This window comes from Saprolegnia parasitica (assembly GCF_000151545.1).
Source record: "Saprolegnia parasitica CBS 223.65 unplaced genomic scaffold supercont2.38, whole genome shotgun sequence".
In the NCBI taxonomy this organism is placed as follows: Eukaryota; Oomycota; class Saprolegniomycetes; order Saprolegniales; family Saprolegniaceae; genus Saprolegnia; species Saprolegnia parasitica.
Window position 1 is genome coordinate 190,942 of NW_012156432.1, and position 17,936 is coordinate 208,877.

Below are 17,936 nucleotides of genomic sequence, written 5' to 3' on the forward strand. Positions count from 1 at the left end.
GCCGGCCGGAAGGCAACCACGCGCTTGCAACCGGCCCGCGCGGTCTTAGATCTTAGCAGCCAAGCCATCGTAGCCTGATTTTGACATCCACGACACACATCTTCCATCGTCTTTGCAGTTGATGCAGGGTTGCTCCATCCCGATTATAGATACTGTTTTGCTGATTACGTGTCATTCCATAGTCGGTTGCGACGTTAAGCAAGCGGACGGGCGTACGCCGAGGCCCAGTTGCGGTCAAAGATGGCTTGGACGGCGGCGATCGCGTCCGGGTGGTTTGTATTGAAGCTCGCACCCGCCGTGTTGTAAAAGTAACCCCACTCCATGTTGCTCGTGCCAATGTTGACGCGCGAGTCCGAGACAATAAACTTGGCGTGGTTCACGCGACTGAACGGCGGGAACCGCCCTGGCGCCGGCACCGTCTCGTTATAACCCGGCACCTCGAACAGCCGAATCTCAACCCGCCCGAGCCCTCGCTACAAAAGGTAGCATTGGATAGACCCCTCCATCATGCACTTGTCAGTATCTACCTTGTGGTGCAGATCGGCTTGGGCTTGGAGCTGCCGGAGTGCTGTCACCATGACAGGTCGCGAGTGCGCCCAGTGACTCACAAGCAGGCGCACGCTGACGTTACGGGCCAGGACAACGCTCAGAATGGCATCGGTGAGCGCAGGCCAGTGGATCGAACCGGACGCGTGCGTCGCAATGGGATACGTGGCGAAGGGCAGAAAGTCCATGACGCTGAGACTCACTGCGGTCTTGGCCGACTGCAGCGTGTAGACGAGCGCGTCTTCGTCGCGGGTTCGAGCCCCGGACGTGGCGCTGTCCGGTGAGGCCGAGAGAAAGACGCCCGCTGGCTTGTTGTTGAGCAGCGTGTGCAAATTGTGGACCTTGTTGAAGATGGAGCTCATGCTCGCATCCGTAAATGGACTCGGCACGCGAGACGCCTCGGGCACGTCGTCGGACCACGGAGGCAGGCGCAGCGTGACCTGGAACTTGTCGGAAAAGACGTCGATGGGGGCATATCGAGCGACGAGGGCAGGGTCGCTCCACGCCCACCAGAGCTCAAAGAGGCGCTGCATGTCATCGACGATCGCTGGCGCGGCCTCCAGCACGACGCCGACCTCCATGACCTGCGCGAGCGACTTCCAGTCCATGTTGGCGCTCCCCAAGTACGCGTGCTGCTTGTCGACGAGCACCATCTTCTGGTGCATGATGCCGCCGCCGTACCAATGCACAGCGTCCCAGAGACGAATGTTCGGGACAAACGACTCGATTTCGGTCGGCTGGAACTGATCGCTCTTGGAGCCCACGACGCGAACCGAGACATTGCGCTCGACGGCGTGGCGCAAGGCGGCGTACACAGCGTGACCATGGCGAGCGCCAAACGCTTGCAGCTCGTCGTCCGAGTAGATCTTGTGGTCGTCGACGCCCTCGAGGTTCCAGTACATGGCAAGGATATCGATCGTCTCTGTCGCCGCATCGAAGAGGGCTGCGAGCCCTTCTGCCGTCGACTTGCTGCCTGGCAGCGGAGCGAGGTCGAAGCTCCCGATCGGCAGCGTCTCGACGATGCCAATGCGAGCCGGCGACGCCACCTGCGGCAAGAGAGGCGCCGGAAGCGGGAACCTTCCGTGGCTCCAGACGACTGCATCTGCGACGGCGGCGACGAGCACGACGAGGCTCACGGCAGCTGACCGTGCCACCGGCATGCCAAGGATCTGAAAATGATCTTCTTCCTGCGTCATCCGGATACCCACAATGGCTACCGGCGTTGCCCGTTGAATAGTGTTACATTTGCAGTTCGTGTATAGTGTGACATTGGAGGTACGGCGATGCGATTGGCTGAATGCTGCGACAACGGTGTTTCATTGGCTGCATTGCGATCCGGAACAGCCATGATCGATCGAGGGGCCGACACAAGGCAAGCCAGCCCCTTAGTACACTGCGCGGGCGTAGGACGGAGATCGACTGGCTGGCTTGCTTGACAAAGACATTCTTTACAAACCCCGCGCTTAGAAAAGGTCCCACAATGAATTGTATAATAGAACTATCCATTTGACCGCGAGGTCCATTTGCGCGTCGAGGACAGCAGGATGCCACGTTCGACGAGCGCAAGGTCGACATCGTGCGCCGCCGCAATGTTTGCCGCCTTTACCGACCCGATATTGGTTTCGATCAAGATGGACACATTCGCACAAGATGCAAGCACTTCCACAAGGGCAGCAAAGTCGACGTCATCAATCCCGGTGCGGCAAAAGCTCACATGGGCGCTTTGCTTGTCGCTCCGTTGGGTGCCGCGCAGAGACGATACCAGCGTCTCGGCGTTCGCAAGGATGATGCGCCAGCCACGAAAACCACGCGCCGGACACCGCTTTGGAGCCAGCGACCCAAAGCGGCGTCGACGAGGTCCATCGTCCGGCCATGAGCGCACACTGTCCATTTGATGGATTCGAGGCGGTCCGAGCACGTCGTTACGCCGACGATTGCCCGAAAGCCGTCGTCAGAGAAGGTCAAGTTGTCCAGAGTGATGGCGCGCAGATCGGGGTATTGGGCCGCCTGGGCCAGACCCTGCAGATGCATCCGCGAGAGCCGAAGACTCTTCAGCGCCACCATCGATGAAAGCGCTGGCACCAAGTTTGGGACGCGGCCGCCGTCGCCATGCAACGTGAGCGTCGTCAAGTGGCGCCAATGCAGCAGCGGGACACGGTCGTTGAAGACGGGGCCCGTAAAGACGACCGTCAGGCTTGAGATGGACCGAGACAGAGCCAAGCTACCAAGCACGGAATTGCAGTGGATCAAGCTGAGGCTCGACAGCGTCGTCGTCGAAGCGAGAGCAGCTGCGAGGTCGGGATGAGCCCATGGCGTCTCCATGAGCGTTAGCTGGCGCGCATGTCCTGAATTGAGCCACGATGCAACGTGCTTTGCGTTGCCACCGTCAAAACGGGGAAACGGGCCATAGTTGAGGCTCAACGTCTGCACTGTATGCGCTGCGGTGGTGACCGCCGAGAGCACCGAGAGATTGTTGCAGAGGCGAACGGCGGCGAGCTTTGTGCAGCGCCGGAGCACACTCGAGAGCTCTTCATAGAACGCGTCGCTGATGCGCCGGTGACCAAGGAGCTTCATGGTGTGGATGGTACCGGCCCATTGGGCGACAAAGGCGCAGAACGGGTGCGCGTATCCGACGGAGTCGTGCGAGGCGACCACATGATCTTCGAAGGTAATGTCAAGCGAGGCTGATGTGTACAGGCGCGACGCGGCGAGAGCGAGCTTGGGTGCAACGCGCGCCATGATGCAGAGCGGTGCGATCGGCCACATCGCGTTGCCGGCTGGGAGGCGCAGTAGCGCGAGGAGCGCGGCCAGCGTCGGCGGAAGCATCGCTACGGGCAGCGCCTCGAGGAACGCACGTACATCCTGCGGCGACCTCATGCACATGACGACCTTCTCCAAGATGATGCCCACGTCCAGGGCCACGCCGCAGCGCGCTCGCTTGTTCATGGCAGTGCCGAAAGGAACGCTTTCAATTTGCTTGTTTGTTTAAAACCATCGTGTTTAAAACTTAGAGGAACTGGGCAACAATTTGCTTGTTGGGCCGTGCCAGGGATGCATTGTGCATTGGCACCACCTGACCACTAGACGGCTACGGCGCGCACAGTCACAACCACCGACACACTTGCAGCAGTGGATACAAGCTCCCAACCGCAACGCATGTCGCAAACGATCCTGGGGCTGCCACGTCACGAGACCACACACCATGGCATGTCGTGGAGTAGTTACGCCTGTGCGTCCTGTCTCCGGAAGATCGAGCTGTCCGCGTTGTCGTGAAACATCAAGAGCGACGGATTCGGTGCCAGTTGCGGAGGGCTTTTCAGGGACCGCCTTGCCACTATGACCATTGACCAGACTCTGGACGAGTGGACCAAGGTCAGCGTTGGGCATGTGGGATGCATAAATCTCCTTGACAATGTCGCTGCACGTTGGGTAGACCATGGTTGCACACGCGCGGAGGGCAACGGTCGTGCTCAGCAGCAGCGTGACCACCACCAAGAGCCATGTGAGCCACACAGCAGGCAGCGACGTCCCAACGCTCATCATGTGGTCCCATGCAAAGCCCGATACCAAGAACCAGTCCGAGCAGAGAACGGCCACGATGCCCCAGAGCCCCATCGACGAGAGATACGCGATCGCATTGGCCGGCAGAATCGCGTGCTGCCACCACACGAGTTTGAGGTTCGCGAGCAAGATGACGCTTGTGAGCACGACCATGCCAAGCAGCCAGAGCCCGGGCGACGCTCCGTGCACATCGCTCGTCTCCAGCGCAGCGACCGCACAGCTCGTGAGGCAAAGCGACTCGACGAGCGCCGAGCCGATCGCCATGCTGAACCGAACGTGGTTGAGGTGAAAGTGACGTGGCCCGGCTTGTAGAGAAACGGCAGCTGCAACGCGAGGTCTCGCGGCACGTCGGCGTCCATGACCGCCAGGAGCACGATGGGCAGCGACGTAAAGACCACGTTGTAGAGCTGGACACCGACTTCGAGGTACATTTTCTGGCCCGAGAAGCCCGTCCCGAGCGCAAACCAGAATTGCGCCGCAATCAAAAGAATGTTCTTGTACAAAATGTACAGGACGAGTTTCGAGACGCGCTCGTAGTTGGAGCGACCGTGCACGAGGAGCAGATTCCGCAAATAGGCAAACTGCGCGATCGCATAGTCGCTGGCGTTGACGGCTTGGAGCCCTTCTTGGCCCGAGATACCGACGCCGACGTGGGCTTCTTGGAGCATCGGCACGTCGTTGGCGCCATCGCCGATCGCCAAGACGCGGCTCGTTGGGTCCAAGCGCATGAGCAGGCGCACGAGGCTGGCTTTTTGCGCCGGCGACACGCGGCACGCGATCACGGTCGAGCAGCGCTCGGCGACAGCACCAAACATGTCGGAGCACGCGGCATTCGAAAACACGTGGTCGAGCACGGCGCCCGTGATGACCAGCGCGTGGCCCGTCTCAGTAGCGACAGACGGCGCACGAATCGATATCCGCGATACTGTCAACGTCCAGCGGGACTTGGACCAGTCTGTGACCGAGCGGGCCGCGCTCGTGGTGCGGCGGCGGCCTGGCGGTGGCGAGTGGCGCGCGATGGTGGTGGCGCCCCGGGCCTCGAGCTGCGCTTTGAGTGCCGTGAGCTCGGTCAATGCGAGCGCCGCCGACGTTGCGTTGGCTTCCGAGACGACAACGCAGCGCATTTCTGGCAAAATGAGATGCGTCGCGCGGCCAATGTTGATGGCCGTCTCTTCCTTATCGCCGGTGAGCATCCATAAATTGATGCCGGCGGCCCGGAGCGCCTGGATCGTCTCGCCCACGCCATCTTGCAGTTTGTCTTCGATCGCTGTCGCGCCCAGGAGCTCCAAGTCCGCTTCCATCTCAGCGATGCACGTGTCGATGCGGTTGGGAAGACCTTTTTGGCGCCGGTCGACGTCTGGCAGCGACTGCGTCGCAGCAGCGTACCGCTGGGCCCAGTCGAGGTACCACGCTTCGTCCACTTTCTTGTAGGCGCAGAGGAGCGTCCGGAGACCCTCGGCAGCATAGTCTTGCATGTGCCGCATCGTGTTGGCGCGCATATTCGCCGCGTCCTCATCCCGTGGTGCGCGCAAGATGGGCGAAACGTTGACGTCGGCGCCCTTGGTGTAGACCACAATCGTGTCGTTGGCGATGTTTCGCAGCACGATCGACATGCGTCGGCGGTTCGAGTCGAAGTCCAGAACCGCTAGAATGCTAAATCGTACCTCCTCGCCGCGGACCGTAATGCCCATGGTCGTCGGCGACCGCGACGTAAGGACAACGCCGACCGCTTTGGCCCCGAGCACGAGCGCGAGCTCGTCCGACGACGCAGCCGAGTACGCGCCGTCTCCACCAAGCAGCACCGTGTGGCAGACGGCTAGCAGTATGAAGAAGCGCCGGCCGTCGGGGCTGTGGGTACTGCTGGCCAGGTCCACCAGCGCACTGGCGTCCAGCGGCGACGAGACGGGCACGTGGACTTTGGTCGAGGCGCGCTTGATCGGTTGGGGGCGGTCGCAGCGCGCGCCGCACGCGACGCCTCTGATGCTGCACTTGCGAAATTGCATCATGTTGGACGTGAGCGTGCCCGTCTTGTCGGTCACGAGGTGCGAGATCTGCCCGAGGTCTTCGTTGAGCCCCATCGAGCGCACGACGGCGCGTGTATTGCTACGCGCGTGGTACATGCTTTGGTCCCACTCGATGAACCTCGCTTGCACAAACTTGGCGGTCCCCATGGACACGTAGAGCGAAATCGGCACGAATTGGTACATGAGTAGAAAGTAGTAGAAGAACGTCACGACCCAGCTCGCATGCAAGTTCGGTCCGAGGTACGTTACCGACTGCGCCGAGGCCGTCCAGAAGACGCTGGCAGTGGCGGCGCTCGCGCAAAAGACGAGAAGGAGGCCGACGAGCGTGAGCACATACATGTTGATGCGTCGCTCGAGCGCGCTGCGCTTGGACGGCGTCGGTCGATTGCTCTTGACGATCTTCGTGTCCATGCCCGTGTGGATCACGAGGCCATAGACGCGTGCCGTGCTCTGCAAGGTGGACCCTCGTAGGAGCATGTTGGTGATCGATAAGGCGGCCGGCGTCGTGTTCGAAGCCTGTACCACATGCAAGACGCCTTGAAAGGTGTGGATGCAATGATTCGGGCGCTCGACGGTCGCGTGGCCGCGCAAGGCCGAGAGCAGCGCTGGCGTCGTCGCGTGCTGCGTCGTCGGCACGGCTTGGCGCTGCTTGAGGTTCGTCTCGCCGTCGAGCGACTTTGTTTCGACAAAGCATGTGCTGCTACTGCTCCCACCATCGTCGCTTGGTGGCACACTCAGCAGCAAGACGTCGGCGGGAATTGGCTCGTCGTTGCGGATCTCGAGAATGTCGCCCACGTGCACGTCGGCCCACGCGACGTCGAGAAAGGCGTCGGCTGCCTCCACGAGCTTGCGCGTCGCGCGGCTGTTGGCGATGCGGTCGGCGCGGCGGCGCGTGAGGTCTTCGAGGATTGCAAATGTGCCGTCGACGCAGAGGATGAAGGTGAGTGTCGGCAAGGTCGCGGGCACGCCGTGCGTGTTGCTGATGGCGCGGATGCACTGAAGGACAGCGACAAGTAGAAAGTACCCGTTGCCGACCTTCTGGAACGACTCCAGAAGAAAGAGCGGGAGGAAACTCCACGCCGAGTACTTGGCCGTGCGCACGTAGTTGGTCGCGTAGCCGAGCGCGGCGTTGCTGCGCGCGTCGGCCATGTACACGTGTCGGTACTCGGCCTCGATCGACGCCATCCCCGTATTCGTTGGTGCTATTTATACTGTCGGTAAGGTCCTCTCGGTCGAGTGATAACTTGCCAACGAGCGAGAATATCGTTGTGAACGGCGTTTGAACCGACGCATGTACCGGTCAACGACATCCTGGCTGCCTGCAGCCGTGCGAACAGTTGACCGCTCACTTTGCTAGAATCGAGTCTCGAGTCGACAGCGGTTATAGAGACAGAGGACTCGCCGACGCCCATGTAATGTTGACGCGAAAGGCGCTCACGCAAGGGTGACATCAATCGAGCCGACTCCACCGGTTGTCCCGCGCCGGCCTGCGGATGGGGTCCTCTCCGCTGTACCGCCTCGCCTCGCCACCGCCGCGTTGCAATAGCACGCTGGGGCCGTAGAGCACTGTCGATGCGAGCCTCCTATTTACTACTACCGGCCGACCATAATATTGTCGTCTGCCGTGGCAATCTTGGCGCCACGGTGTGGACTGCGGTGTGGACATGCGTATATCGAAGTTTGAATCGAAGTTCGAAGACGTCGACGCAATCGAATGGCTCGTTCGTCGAGTTTCTTTTCAAGACCATGTCGCTCGCCCGCGCTGTCCGCTGCATGAACAAGGCCAAGCCGCTGGCCGCCAAGTCGACGTCCGCCGCCTCCTTCGCCTCGTCGCGCGTTGCGGCCCTGCCCTCGATGACGCCGTCGACGGCGTCGATGGCGTCCTTCTCGACGGCCCGCGCCATGCGCGCCACGCCGGCCCACGTCAAGGGCGACCTCGCAACGGTCGCGATCGGTATCGCCGCCGGCCTCGCCGTTCTTGGTGTTGGCAAGATCTGGATCGATGCGTCGGCGTCCGGTGACGTCAGCAAGGAGAACCTCGTCAACTACTTTCTCGAGCTCGCGCACAACATCGAGCACCTTGTCGTACGTCGTCTGCCAGGTCCTCAATGGCTATGAGACGAAACCATCGTCGTGTAGGGTCAATTGCCGCAACTGGCCGAGCAGGTCATCCAGCACGCGACGACGACGGGCCAGCAGATCTCGGAAGAGCAGGTGCACCAGGTCTTGATCGAGCGCCTTGGCCACGCCGTGCAAATGGCCGACCAAGAGCTCTCGAAGAAGTACCGCTTCTCGCAGGAGGGCATTGAGAAGGCGATGGCCGAGTTCCAGCACGACGCCGACGTCGTTGCCGCGATCCAGCGCCTCGAGCAGGTCATCCAAAACAGGTACGACCACTTTGATTCGGAATGGACTTGACGACACGGTATGTACCTAGCCCGCTGGCCCAGGTGAACGTGTCGATCCCTGAAGACTTTACGCCCGAGAAGGCCCTCGACGTCATGGCCAAGATCCTCGACGCAATCGGTCGCGCGATCGAAGAGGCCATTGCCGACGCCAAGGCCAACGGCTTGAAGGACGTCAACGCCGAGAAGGAGATGTGGCAGGAAGCGTACGCAACCGTGACCTGAACTCGCATGACAGCGTCTTGTAGGTACTTGCGCAAGACGCAGCAGTACACGGAAGAGATCCACCAGGAAGTGGGCATCGACGAAGCGGTAGAACGCTGCCTCCATCTCAGTTCGCAAGGCTCATGGCGTCCTAGGTCATGAACGCGGCCATCAACCAGTTTGCGCAGGACCCGGCCTTTGGCCTCAAGCTCCAGGAGCTCCTGCAGGTGCAACAAGCCAAGTTCCAGGCGCTTGGCATTTCGCTTCAGGACGTTGTCTAAGCGGCAATAGTAGAAATATACGCTGCGAAGTGCACCATCTCGTGTTCACAGTCAGTTCTTATATTACGCCCATTGGCGACTGCTGGTCGTCGAGAGGAGGCCGCCGCTGCCACTAAACCACTGGTTGAGGAGGCGGATTTGGACGCCATAGACCACCGCGACAAGAAGCACTTGGATCGACGTGTACCAAAAGATGCGCGACTGGTTGCTCTCGGCAGTCTTGTGGTGGCGCTTGTCGCGCATGAGGTAGTAGTTTTGCTCGTACTTGATCAGGTCGAAGAGCTCGCGGAGGTGCTCGAGCGACCCCTTGACGGTCTCGACGTGCATTTGCTTGGTCGCGGCTTCCCACTCGTCTTCGTGACCGAGCTCATCTTCCTTCGTGAGGCCAAAGTTGGTCGAGAAGTCGACCTTCTTGCCCTCGTACGACGAGTGTTCGTTCCCGAGGCAAAACTTGTACCACCCACCGCGGTGCTCCGTGTCGAAGTTGAACCCGTTGTGCTGGACGTCGTTCGAGTTCTCGTTCGGCGGCGTCGTCGTCACGAGCGAATTGAAGAAGTTCATGTCCGCCTGCTCTTCGGTTGGCGGCGTCGCGAACGGGCCATACGCCGTGAGCCGAATGTCGTACAGATCCTGGCTCTCGACCACCGCGATGCGCAGGAAGGCCGTGCGCTTCGTCTTGACGTACTCGATGAAGCACTCCTTCGACCGGCCCGGCACGACTACCATCAAGGACGAGACCATCGTCATGGCGAGGAAGAGCCATGCCACCATGCAAGCATTCCGCGCTGCCATCGTCGTCGTCGTCCACGCCGATCAGTTTCTGAACTGTGACCCCACAAGCGAAAAAAACGAACGTCCAGCTGGCACGTCGGATAATAACAGTGGCATCCGGACACTATTGATTGAGATTACCAATTGCGATTATTGAGTTTCAGACAACAGACATATATCGATCGATAGCCACCAAGTGGGCAAGGCCGTAGGTACCCTTGATGCCAGGCCAGGCGCACGGCTTCCAGTCGACACCACTGCTTGAAGCACCTTGCAGAGGCGTGGCCGGAGCGGCAGCCTTTGACAGCAAGGAAACGCAATAATGGTCCCAGCATCCGAGTTCCCGAGTTCGACATGCAGCTCTGGCGGCTCGTTCTGCACGTGGCAAGCTCTGGCTAGTGCACTGGCCTACTAGTAGCAGATTGGCATCTTTGGCCCAAACGAGGGGTTTGAGATTTTAAGTTAGTTTTTTCTAGTCTGAGGTGGAGGAAGTCGGTGTTGGGGGCGCTCACGCGATCGCGAGCTGGCTCACCTTGACAATGTGGCGGCCTGGCACGAGCGTCATGCCAAGGAAGCGCTTTGATGGGATCTGCGGCACTTCGTCGTCGTCTTGGTTGGCGTACCGGTACTCGTTGGTCTCGGTCAAGATCAAGTTCTTCTCATGGTCGAGGCAGTGGAAGGAGCCGATGAGGATGCGCCCGTCCGAGATCTCGACGCGCAGCGGCTGGTCGATGAGGCCAAGCACCTCCTGGATGCTCTTGGGGAGCGCCTCCATCTCGGCCGCGACCGCAGCGTGGGCGACGACCTTGCCGTTTGTGGAGAGCATGCTCAAAGCCTTTGTCACGATTTCATTGGCCGACGGCGATTTCAATGGGCTGAATACACGCAACTTGTCACATGCGGACGAGGATTGCCAAAACCACGCAGAGAGAAAGGAGTACCGTGTGTGCACACTTGCTCGTGGACTACACAGGCATACGTATAATTAGCTAGTCCTTCTGTCTACACTAGCCTCGGTAGTGCTACGCGTGTTTTAATGCGTACCGGTATGCGAAGCCCGTTGGTTTTGAGCAAACAAATGACCTTTCTGTCCTTGTTAACGAGGAGAGAGATCAGAGAGATGGAGGGCATCTACTCAAATCGATCACGTGAGCATCGAGTAACTATGGTCTGACCATTGGGATGGCGACTACGGTGTGATTGTCATTGTACGAGATCTCGCAGCTACCCTGCAACAAGGTGCAGCCAAATGGAGTTGCGTGCATTTAGTGTCAAGTCGGCAATTATCTGCTTTGATTGGTATACCGAAGGTTTGGGGTTTCGATCTTGGCAACGATGACGACGACGACGCTCCGGGCCGGCGACGTGCAGAAGATGCTCGAGGCCAACGACAAGATGCTTCAGACGTGGAAGACGCTGCTCGAGGGCCGACGTACGATGCATGCTCCTGCCTCTCCGCTTCCGCCTCATGGAGCCTCGTCGTCGTAGCCAGCACGGACAAGACGGCCGAGTACAAGGAATGGCACATCAAGTGCGTGCGCTACAAGGAGCAGATCTCACGGTCGCTGGAGCGCCTCGCCGCGATGGCCGACGACCAGGTAGACAACGACGACGACCTCTTCTCACGTAGGTCTCATGGCGCGGTAGATTGCCAAGAAAGAGACGGCGCCATCGACGACGACGCCGTCCCCGCGCCAGAGTCCCCCGCCGGCGACCACAAAACCAGTAGCGCCGACGCAATCGCCTGCACAAGCGCAGCAGCAACAGCTTCTCCAGCAACAGCAGCAGGCACTGGTCAAGCAGCAAGCCGCTCTGCAGCAGCAGAAGCTCCAGCAACAGCAAGCAGCCCTTCAACAACAAAAACAGCAGCAGCTCCAAAAGCAACAACAACAGCAACAACAACAACAACAGAAGCAGCTACAGCAAAAGCAAGCACAGGCGCTGCAACAACAGCAACAACAACAACAACAGCAGCAGCAAAAGGCAGCGCAGCAGCCTAAACAAGGGGCCGCGCCAGCGACCACTCCCATGCAGCTCAACGCGGCCGGTACGCTAGAGCCTTGGTATATATATGTACCTATCTTGGAATGGTGTAGGTTTTGCTAACACGGCGGACCTCTCGGCCCTCTTCAGTAATCCGTCCATGGTCATGGCCAACATGGGCTCGCTTAGCGGGTTTCCAATGCAGTCATCTTCCGGCGGCAATGCGACGTCGGAGCTCCTCTTCAATCCGATGGATCCGGTCCACCAAGCGCAGCTCAATATGTACAACTTCAACCTGCTCCAGCAACAAGCCTTCTCCAACGCACAGTTGTACCCTGGCTCGTTCAACCCGGCGATGAACACGATGATGCAGTACGCCAACGCCGGGTTCATGCTCCCGACGACGACGACGACGACGACGACAACTTCGACAACGCCGGCCAGTGCGTCGTCGACGACTAGCGCATTTGCCTTCAACGACCACGACACGGTCAATAGCGTCATGGACGACTTTCTGTCGCAGCCCGAGTAAGCGTCGCGTCGTCTGTAGTAGGACGTGTAGATATTAACACACAAGACCCTTCTATCATGCGTCTTAGGCGCCCTCGAGGAGCGAGAGGTCGGGCGGGAGCTCTGCGTCGCTGTAGCGCACGTCTTGGAAGAAGACGCGCAAGAGCCGGCACGTGGCGAGGACCCGGATCTGCACCGTCGACACGTGCTGCGTGCCGAACGCCTCGAGCAAGACGCTCTGCAGATCCATGCAGAGGTACTGCCAGCCTTTGCCCAAGGCCAGTGGCATCTGGCAGTGGCTGGCGTTCACGCGTGCGAGGCTCCGCGCGTTTGTGATCGTGAGCGTCCGGTACTCTCGCTTCCCGTCGAGGAGCTCGACCTCGTACGTGAAGAACGCATCGAGGTTCTTCACAAAGAGCACAAGGTACCGCATGACGTTGGTCGTGTGCAGCACGAGCCGCGTCTCGGGCCCGAGAAGCTCCAGCACGGGCTCGTCCACATCGGCGTCGTGGACGATGCGCACCTCGTTGTCGCCGCCCAGCTGAACGCACTCGGCGATCGCGATGCGCACGGCCGGGTGCGCGTGCAGGCTCAGCACACCCTTCTCGCCGACCGGGTCGCGGCACGGAAGGATCGGCTCGATGAGCTTGTGCTCAAACATCTGCGGGTCGTCCGCGTCCTCATCGGGCTCTTCAAACGTCGCTGGCATGCTCAGTTTCGGCAACTGATGAAACGACGCCGTGATGGTTGTTGATGCAACCACCGAGCATTGCGTCCAGCGACAAAATTGATGGAGCCGTGCATGCTTCCAGACAGGTAGAGTAGAGACATCATCCCGTAGACGGCCACGTCTCGTAGGAGAGAGACATGCGCAAGCGACTGCAGAGCGACGGCGGAGCTTTACGAGTCGCGCTCAAGGAACGCAGTGGAATTTGGACGACGTACAGCAGAGGGTTTCTGGCGGGAAAGGCTCGTGCTTTAGGCAAGCAACGAGGTGCTTGTGGCGTCCGCAGAGAGCAAAAGTACTGGATTTGGGACGCGCCATCTCCAAGCGCGTGCTGCGACCGACGCCATCAGCGGGCCTTGCTTGACCCGGTAGCTAATGGCAGAAAGCCTGCCGCCGTCATCTAGCTTCTTGGCGTTGGTCCATTCGAGTCGGGTGCCCTACAGAAAGGGCGGTGGTTGCGATGTAGTGCTGCTGGCCGGGAACCCTCGCACGCTGTAACGCCTTTGGACCATGAGCTCGGACGCACTCGGTTTCTTTGAGAAGCACCGCGCGCTCTTCGAGTACGACAAGTACTTTCCCGGGCGGGACCCATGCACGTCGTCGTCGTCTTCAGGGCTCTTGCTCGCATACACCAGCGCACCGTCGTCGTCGTCGTCGTCATCGTTTGCAGAGGCCATTGCGGCGTTGAATGCACCGACCGCCCCCGGAATTGCCTTCAAGCCACCCCCAGCAGCAACCGCAACAATGACAACGTTGTGGACAAAGCCGTCCAGGCCGATTGCGCGACTGTATGAGCCCCGACCGCTCGGGGGTGCCAAGGAGAGTGCCTATCCACCACCGCTTGTGCAGCAGCCAGTAGCACCAGTGTCACTACCACTGCAGCCGGCGGCACCGCTTCCATTCCAGCCGGCTGTGCCACCAATGACGCTCGTCGCCAAGGTGCACGAGTCATCGTCGTCCAAGTCCAATGGGCCCTCAAAAGAGCTCTCGCGACAAGCGTCGTCGTCCAATGCGTTGCAGAGAGGACCGCAACTGCTCGACAGCTCCGTGCGAGCCTACACGCGCAAGGTTGACGTGGCGCAGAAGATCGAGATGCTCGTGGGCCCCAAATTTGGTCGCGTGTTCGGCCCGAGCAGCAACCTCCCACTGGGCGTCAAGCGGCGACTCGAGGCGTATGCTAGATTGGACCAGCGCAAAGAGGCCTTGTACCAGCTGCTTTTGAGCGAGCAGCACGCTCTCGAAGCCCTTCGCAACACTCGATAATACCTTGCACGCTCTCGAAGCCCTTCGCAACACTCGAAAATACCTTCCTTGCAGCGTCCGTTGCAGCGCGGTGGTGAATCATGACGCACGACCGAGGTGCTCTGTCAATCCGTCTATGTACAAGACGAGGATTCCGCCAGTGTTTCCTACTACAGAAGGACGCTATGAGAGTGCCCTGGGTCCAGTCAACACCCTGGGCTGAGGTACATGTATGTACTGGCACCAAGGCTGGCGTTGGGCTCCATTTGGCCTAACCAGCGGCAATGCGAGTACCTTAGGGCCAACGACGCTAGCAGCTCCGCACGCTCTAGCTTGAGAAGTAGAGCTATCATGCTGGTTTAAACGTCGAACAAACATGCGCAGATGATGGAGCTACTAGATGGAGCTACTAGCAGTAAGGTGCCTAATCCCGATGATACAACGCCCATCACGTGCAGCGTTTTATATAGGGCCCCCTACTTTGTCCTAAATGTCTCTTTGGAATATACTAGGCTTTTTATGCCAAAGTGCGCGGGAGATTCAATTAAATGTGGGACCCGGGGCCTAGTCTTTCTGGCGCCGTGCTTCACGCGGCCGCTCAGATCGCAATCTGCCCAACACGACTGGCTGGGATTCGGCACATGAGCTCGCCACGCGCTGCGTCCAACCGCCGCACGCGTGCGGAAGACAGCCTCATGGATGTCTCGCCACCGCGCCACAAGCGGCCCACGACGGCGATCACCAAGGAGAACGGGTCGCCCGGCAAGGTCTCGCCGCCACGCGAGATGTTTTGCACGCCGTCCGTGACCGACACGACGCGCCACGTCAAGTATCCTGGCTGGCTCGAGTCGCCGCAGACGAAACGCCAGCGAGTACTGACGCCGACCAAGCCGACGCTGGCCGCGCGCTTTCTGCAGCAACGGAAGAAGACGGTCGTCGTGCGCCATTTCACGCTCAAGCTGCACCCGACGAGCGCGTCGGCGCTGTCGCCGGCGCAGCGCGACCTCATGGCAAGCCTTGGCCTCTACGCGATCGAGCTCAACGCGACGCGCCCCTCGCTGCGCATCACGCGCAAGCTCTTTGCGCCGCTCGCAGCGTCCTTTGACACCACCGCGCTCGGGTCCGACCACTGCACGCTCACGTACGACGACCGCGTCGTCCTCCTCCGCGACAAGAGCCCGAAAGGCATCTTGGTCAACAAGCGGCGGATACCCTTGATGCTCGAGACGCACCTGCGCACGGGCGACGTCGTCCAGCTCGTACCAGGACTCTCGTACGTGCTCTGCAAGCGCGTGTGCGACCGCGACACGAAGCAGCGCTTCGTGCCCAAGCCCAAACGCCAGCTCCATGCTACGCAGTCGTCCATCGTACGTTCTCGCGTCCGAAACAAGGTCCACGAAAAGCATTAGGTCGTCTTTGCGGCGTCGCCTTTTGCCGGCATGGACCGCGTCGGGCAATTCCACCCGATGCCGGTGCGTTGGCTTTCTTGGCTTCCAATCATGATACGATGCGTGCAGGCGCTTCCTCTCGAGACCGACTTTCACGTGATCCAAAACTGCATTCATGATGCGGCGGTCCAGTCGGGTGCGGTGCTACGACGCCCGTCAGTGCTTCGTCTCAATCGATGTGTAGGCCACGTGCCATCGATTTGCGTCTCGGCCAAGCCCGGGATGCTTGAAGAGCTTCAGTACACGGCGACGCAGCGCTGCCAGGTGCTGCATTTGATCGGCCGGGGCAGCGCAAGCAGCGTGTACTTTGAGGACAGTCTCTCGCTCGTCCACCCTGTGAGCTACGATGCGCTGCGCCACACGCTCTCGTTCGGCAAGGTGCCGCCCTTCCGCCTCGTCGTCCTCTCGTACGACCCTGCCGACACGCTCGGTACGTCTCCTCCAACGTGGCAACGACAAGCTCACGAGAAGGGACAGCGTCCGTCTTCGTGTCGATCGGCGTGCCCCATGTGATTGTGATGCGCGAGTGCTCCCCTGTCGTCCACCGCGCGCTTTTAAGGTCCCTTTTCGCGATACTCTAGCTCGGCGATCCACCCTGCACGCTTCGGTCCTCTAGTGGGCTCTACCGCGCGCTGGCCAAGCGCAAGAGCGTCGAGCAAGCTGTCGCAGTCGCAACGCAAGCGTGCGTGGCCGAGTTTCCCGACGAAGGCGCCAACGTACGTGCCACTTGCTCGCTGTCGTGCTGATCCGACGTGTAGAAAATGGTCTTGTTGCCGTCGACGACGCCCCATACCGAAGTGCTCTTTGCGCTCGAGCCGAAGCGCAAGCTGCGGCACCGCGTGGTACCCCGACCGACGCCGCTCTACGAGAACCTGCCTCCGCTCTGCGATGTACGTACCATGTCGTTTGCCCCCTCGTTTTGGAGCTGATGCGCGACCGAGACTAGGGTTTCTGCAACCGTAGTCTCGACCTCTTCAAGGTAGAGTTGGCGATGGTGATGTCCAAGAGGGAGTCACGTTTTTCGTAGATCACCAAACTCCTCTCGTCCAAGCGACGACTCATTTCCATCACGGGCGAAGCCGGCATTGGTCCGCACGTCTCTTTTCCTGAATGTAACAGCTAACGTCTACGGGTCAGGTAAATCTGCCGTCGCCAAGGCGCTTGCTCGCCACATTTCGCTGCGGACGTCGTGGGTCGTGGGGCTGACAAGTCCAGTGCGCTACCTCCACGTCCCGACCGTCGTGGCGGCGACCCCACCCAACTCAACGTACGCCTTTTTCATTCGTTTGAAACTGCAACAACCAGTGTAGCATGTGGGCGCACCTCTGGCACACGAGCCAGACGCTCGAGGGCACGGAAAGGTAGTCCGCTTGCATGGCACAATCGTTTCTTATTCTGGACTAGTGACTACTCGTGGCCGTCAGTGCTCATTCTCGACGGCTGCGACGCGCTCACAGCGACCGACGCGGACCGCCTCACCTTCCGCGACCTCCTCTGCGACTGACTCAAGCAGTCGCCGGAGCTCCAAGTCGTCTGCACCGCGCGCAGCATGATCACCAAGGCGTGTCTCATTCCCAAGTACCCCGAATCCAAGTACGCGGATTCGATCACTAAATTATCAATGTATCGACGACATGGGCGTAGGCACAAGCTGCGGCGACTCGACCCGATCGAATCCGCCGAGCTCATGCTCTTTTGGATCCAACGCCGCCAAGACCACGTGACGCGGCAGCGCCTTGAAGAGCTCGCGCTCTCGGACGAGACGTTTGTCGAGAGCGAGCTGCAGCAAGACTTTGCGCTGCTCTCGCTGCAGCCATCGTCGAGTCCCCGCCACGTGCGCGAACTGGCCACGCACCCGATCCTGTTGGCGGCCAACGGCAACCCGCAGGCCATCGTCCGCCTCGCGATCCAGGCAACGACGCAATCCTAGAGTGTATTCCAAAGGAACAGGGCTGTGTTTAAATGTAGGTTAAGTTGATGGGCTGCTGGCTCTCGCGCTGGTTGCGCAGGCGCGAGACTTCAGGGAAGAGATGGTGGCTGCGCCAGAGCGTCTGCAAAAGTGCGTACCGGCTGCGGTCGAGCTTGAGCGGGCGGCCGCGCTGGAGCCCTTGGTCCTCCTCCCCGTGCGCGTCCACGTACGGGCACGGAAAGTAGGCCACCATCGAGCCGCCGAGGAGCACGACCCGGCACTGCTGCAGCATGAGCACAAGGCCGAGGCCGCCGCCGCACTCGAT

At 60.2% G+C, this 17,936-nt stretch overlaps 12 protein-coding genes across 12 annotated transcripts in view; 5 read left to right on the forward strand and 7 right to left on the reverse strand.

The window, feature by feature from the left end:
* Window positions 1-163: 163 nt before the first annotated feature.
* SPRG_08520 (hypothetical protein) lies at window positions 164-1,710 on the reverse strand. The gene is made up of 2 exons (XM_012347763.1): window positions 528-1,710; window positions 164-473 (listed from the first exon to the last, which is right to left on the reverse strand). The coding sequence occupies exons 1-2, from the start codon at window positions 1,704-1,706 to the stop codon at window positions 195-197; spliced, it is 1,458 nt and encodes a 485-aa protein (XP_012203153.1). The 5' UTR covers window positions 1,707-1,710; the 3' UTR covers window positions 164-194.
* Window positions 1,711-2,256: 546 nt separating this feature from the next.
* SPRG_08521 (hypothetical protein) lies at window positions 2,257-3,492 on the reverse strand (the record flags this gene model as incomplete). Its single annotated transcript, XM_012347764.1, has 1 exon — window positions 2,257-3,492. One exon carries the CDS (start codon window positions 3,490-3,492, stop codon window positions 2,257-2,259), a length of 1,236 nt encoding a protein of 411 aa, XP_012203154.1.
* Window positions 3,493-3,862: 370 nt separating this feature from the next.
* SPRG_08522 (hypothetical protein) lies at window positions 3,863-7,331 on the reverse strand (the record flags this gene model as incomplete). The annotated part of the gene is made up of 3 exons (XM_012347765.1): window positions 4,426-7,331; window positions 3,915-4,372; window positions 3,863-3,873 (listed from the first exon to the last, which is right to left on the reverse strand). Exons 1-3 carry the CDS (start codon window positions 7,314-7,316, stop codon window positions 3,863-3,865), a joined length of 3,360 nt encoding a protein of 1,119 aa, XP_012203155.1. The 5' UTR covers window positions 7,317-7,331.
* Window positions 7,332-7,860: 529 nt separating this feature from the next.
* SPRG_08523 (hypothetical protein) lies at window positions 7,861-9,058 on the forward strand. The gene is made up of 5 exons (XM_012347766.1): window positions 7,861-8,216; window positions 8,271-8,518; window positions 8,569-8,742; window positions 8,785-8,848; window positions 8,896-9,058. Exons 1-5 carry the CDS (start codon window positions 7,878-7,880, stop codon window positions 9,019-9,021), a joined length of 951 nt encoding a protein of 316 aa, XP_012203156.1. The 5' UTR covers window positions 7,861-7,877; the 3' UTR covers window positions 9,022-9,058.
* On the reverse strand, window positions 9,042-9,844 carry SPRG_08524 (hypothetical protein). The gene has a single exon (XM_012347767.1). The coding sequence runs from the start codon at window positions 9,811-9,813 to the stop codon at window positions 9,085-9,087; it is 729 nt and encodes a 242-aa protein (XP_012203157.1). The 5' UTR covers window positions 9,814-9,844; the 3' UTR covers window positions 9,042-9,084.
* A 392-nt stretch (window positions 9,845-10,236) lies between these two features.
* Window positions 10,237-10,618, reverse strand: SPRG_08525 (hypothetical protein; the record flags this gene model as incomplete). Its single annotated transcript, XM_012347768.1, has 1 exon — window positions 10,237-10,618. One exon carries the CDS (start codon window positions 10,616-10,618, stop codon window positions 10,301-10,303), a length of 318 nt encoding a protein of 105 aa, XP_012203158.1. The 3' UTR covers window positions 10,237-10,300.
* Window positions 10,619-11,106: 488 nt separating this feature from the next.
* SPRG_08526 (hypothetical protein) lies at window positions 11,107-12,356 on the forward strand. The gene is made up of 4 exons (XM_012347769.1): window positions 11,107-11,224; window positions 11,281-11,390; window positions 11,440-11,839; window positions 11,889-12,356. Exons 1-4 carry the CDS (start codon window positions 11,128-11,130, stop codon window positions 12,305-12,307), a joined length of 1,026 nt encoding a protein of 341 aa, XP_012203159.1. The 5' UTR covers window positions 11,107-11,127; the 3' UTR covers window positions 12,308-12,356.
* Window positions 12,316-12,994, reverse strand: SPRG_08527 (hypothetical protein; the record flags this gene model as incomplete). The annotated part of the gene is made up of 1 exon (XM_012347770.1): window positions 12,316-12,994. The coding sequence occupies one exon, from the start codon at window positions 12,992-12,994 to the stop codon at window positions 12,371-12,373; it is 624 nt and encodes a 207-aa protein (XP_012203160.1). The 3' UTR covers window positions 12,316-12,370.
* A 528-nt stretch (window positions 12,995-13,522) lies between these two features.
* Window positions 13,523-14,275, forward strand: SPRG_08528 (hypothetical protein; the record flags this gene model as incomplete). The annotated part of the gene is made up of 1 exon (XM_012347771.1): window positions 13,523-14,275. One exon carries the CDS (start codon window positions 13,523-13,525, stop codon window positions 14,273-14,275), a length of 753 nt encoding a protein of 250 aa, XP_012203161.1.
* Window positions 14,276-14,895: 620 nt separating this feature from the next.
* Window positions 14,896-17,206, forward strand: SPRG_08529 (hypothetical protein; the record flags this gene model as incomplete). The annotated part of the gene is made up of 12 exons (XM_012347772.1): window positions 14,896-15,621; window positions 15,664-15,726; window positions 15,772-15,838; window positions 15,887-16,132; window positions 16,180-16,261; window positions 16,319-16,418; window positions 16,461-16,592; window positions 16,649-16,681; window positions 16,730-16,790; window positions 16,840-16,969; window positions 17,013-17,063; window positions 17,107-17,206. The coding sequence occupies 12 exons, from the start codon at window positions 14,896-14,898 to the stop codon at window positions 17,204-17,206; spliced, it is 1,791 nt and encodes a 596-aa protein (XP_012203162.1).
* Window positions 17,207-17,251: 45 nt separating this feature from the next.
* SPRG_08530 (hypothetical protein) lies at window positions 17,252-17,653 on the forward strand (the record flags this gene model as incomplete). Its single annotated transcript, XM_012347773.1, has 2 exons — window positions 17,252-17,295; window positions 17,347-17,653. The coding sequence occupies 2 exons, from the start codon at window positions 17,252-17,254 to the stop codon at window positions 17,630-17,632; spliced, it is 330 nt and encodes a 109-aa protein (XP_012203163.1). The 3' UTR covers window positions 17,633-17,653.
* Window positions 17,654-17,660: 7 nt separating this feature from the next.
* The window catches only part of SPRG_20610 (hypothetical protein), a gene marked incomplete at both ends in the record, with an annotated part of 6,358 nt that continues 6,082 nt past the window's right edge, over window positions 17,661-17,936 (reverse strand). The window contains one exon of the mRNA XM_012347828.1: window positions 17,661-17,930. Coding sequence (XP_012203218.1) covers window positions 17,661-17,930 — 270 coding nt within the window. The remainder of the gene's footprint in view (window positions 17,931-17,936) is intronic.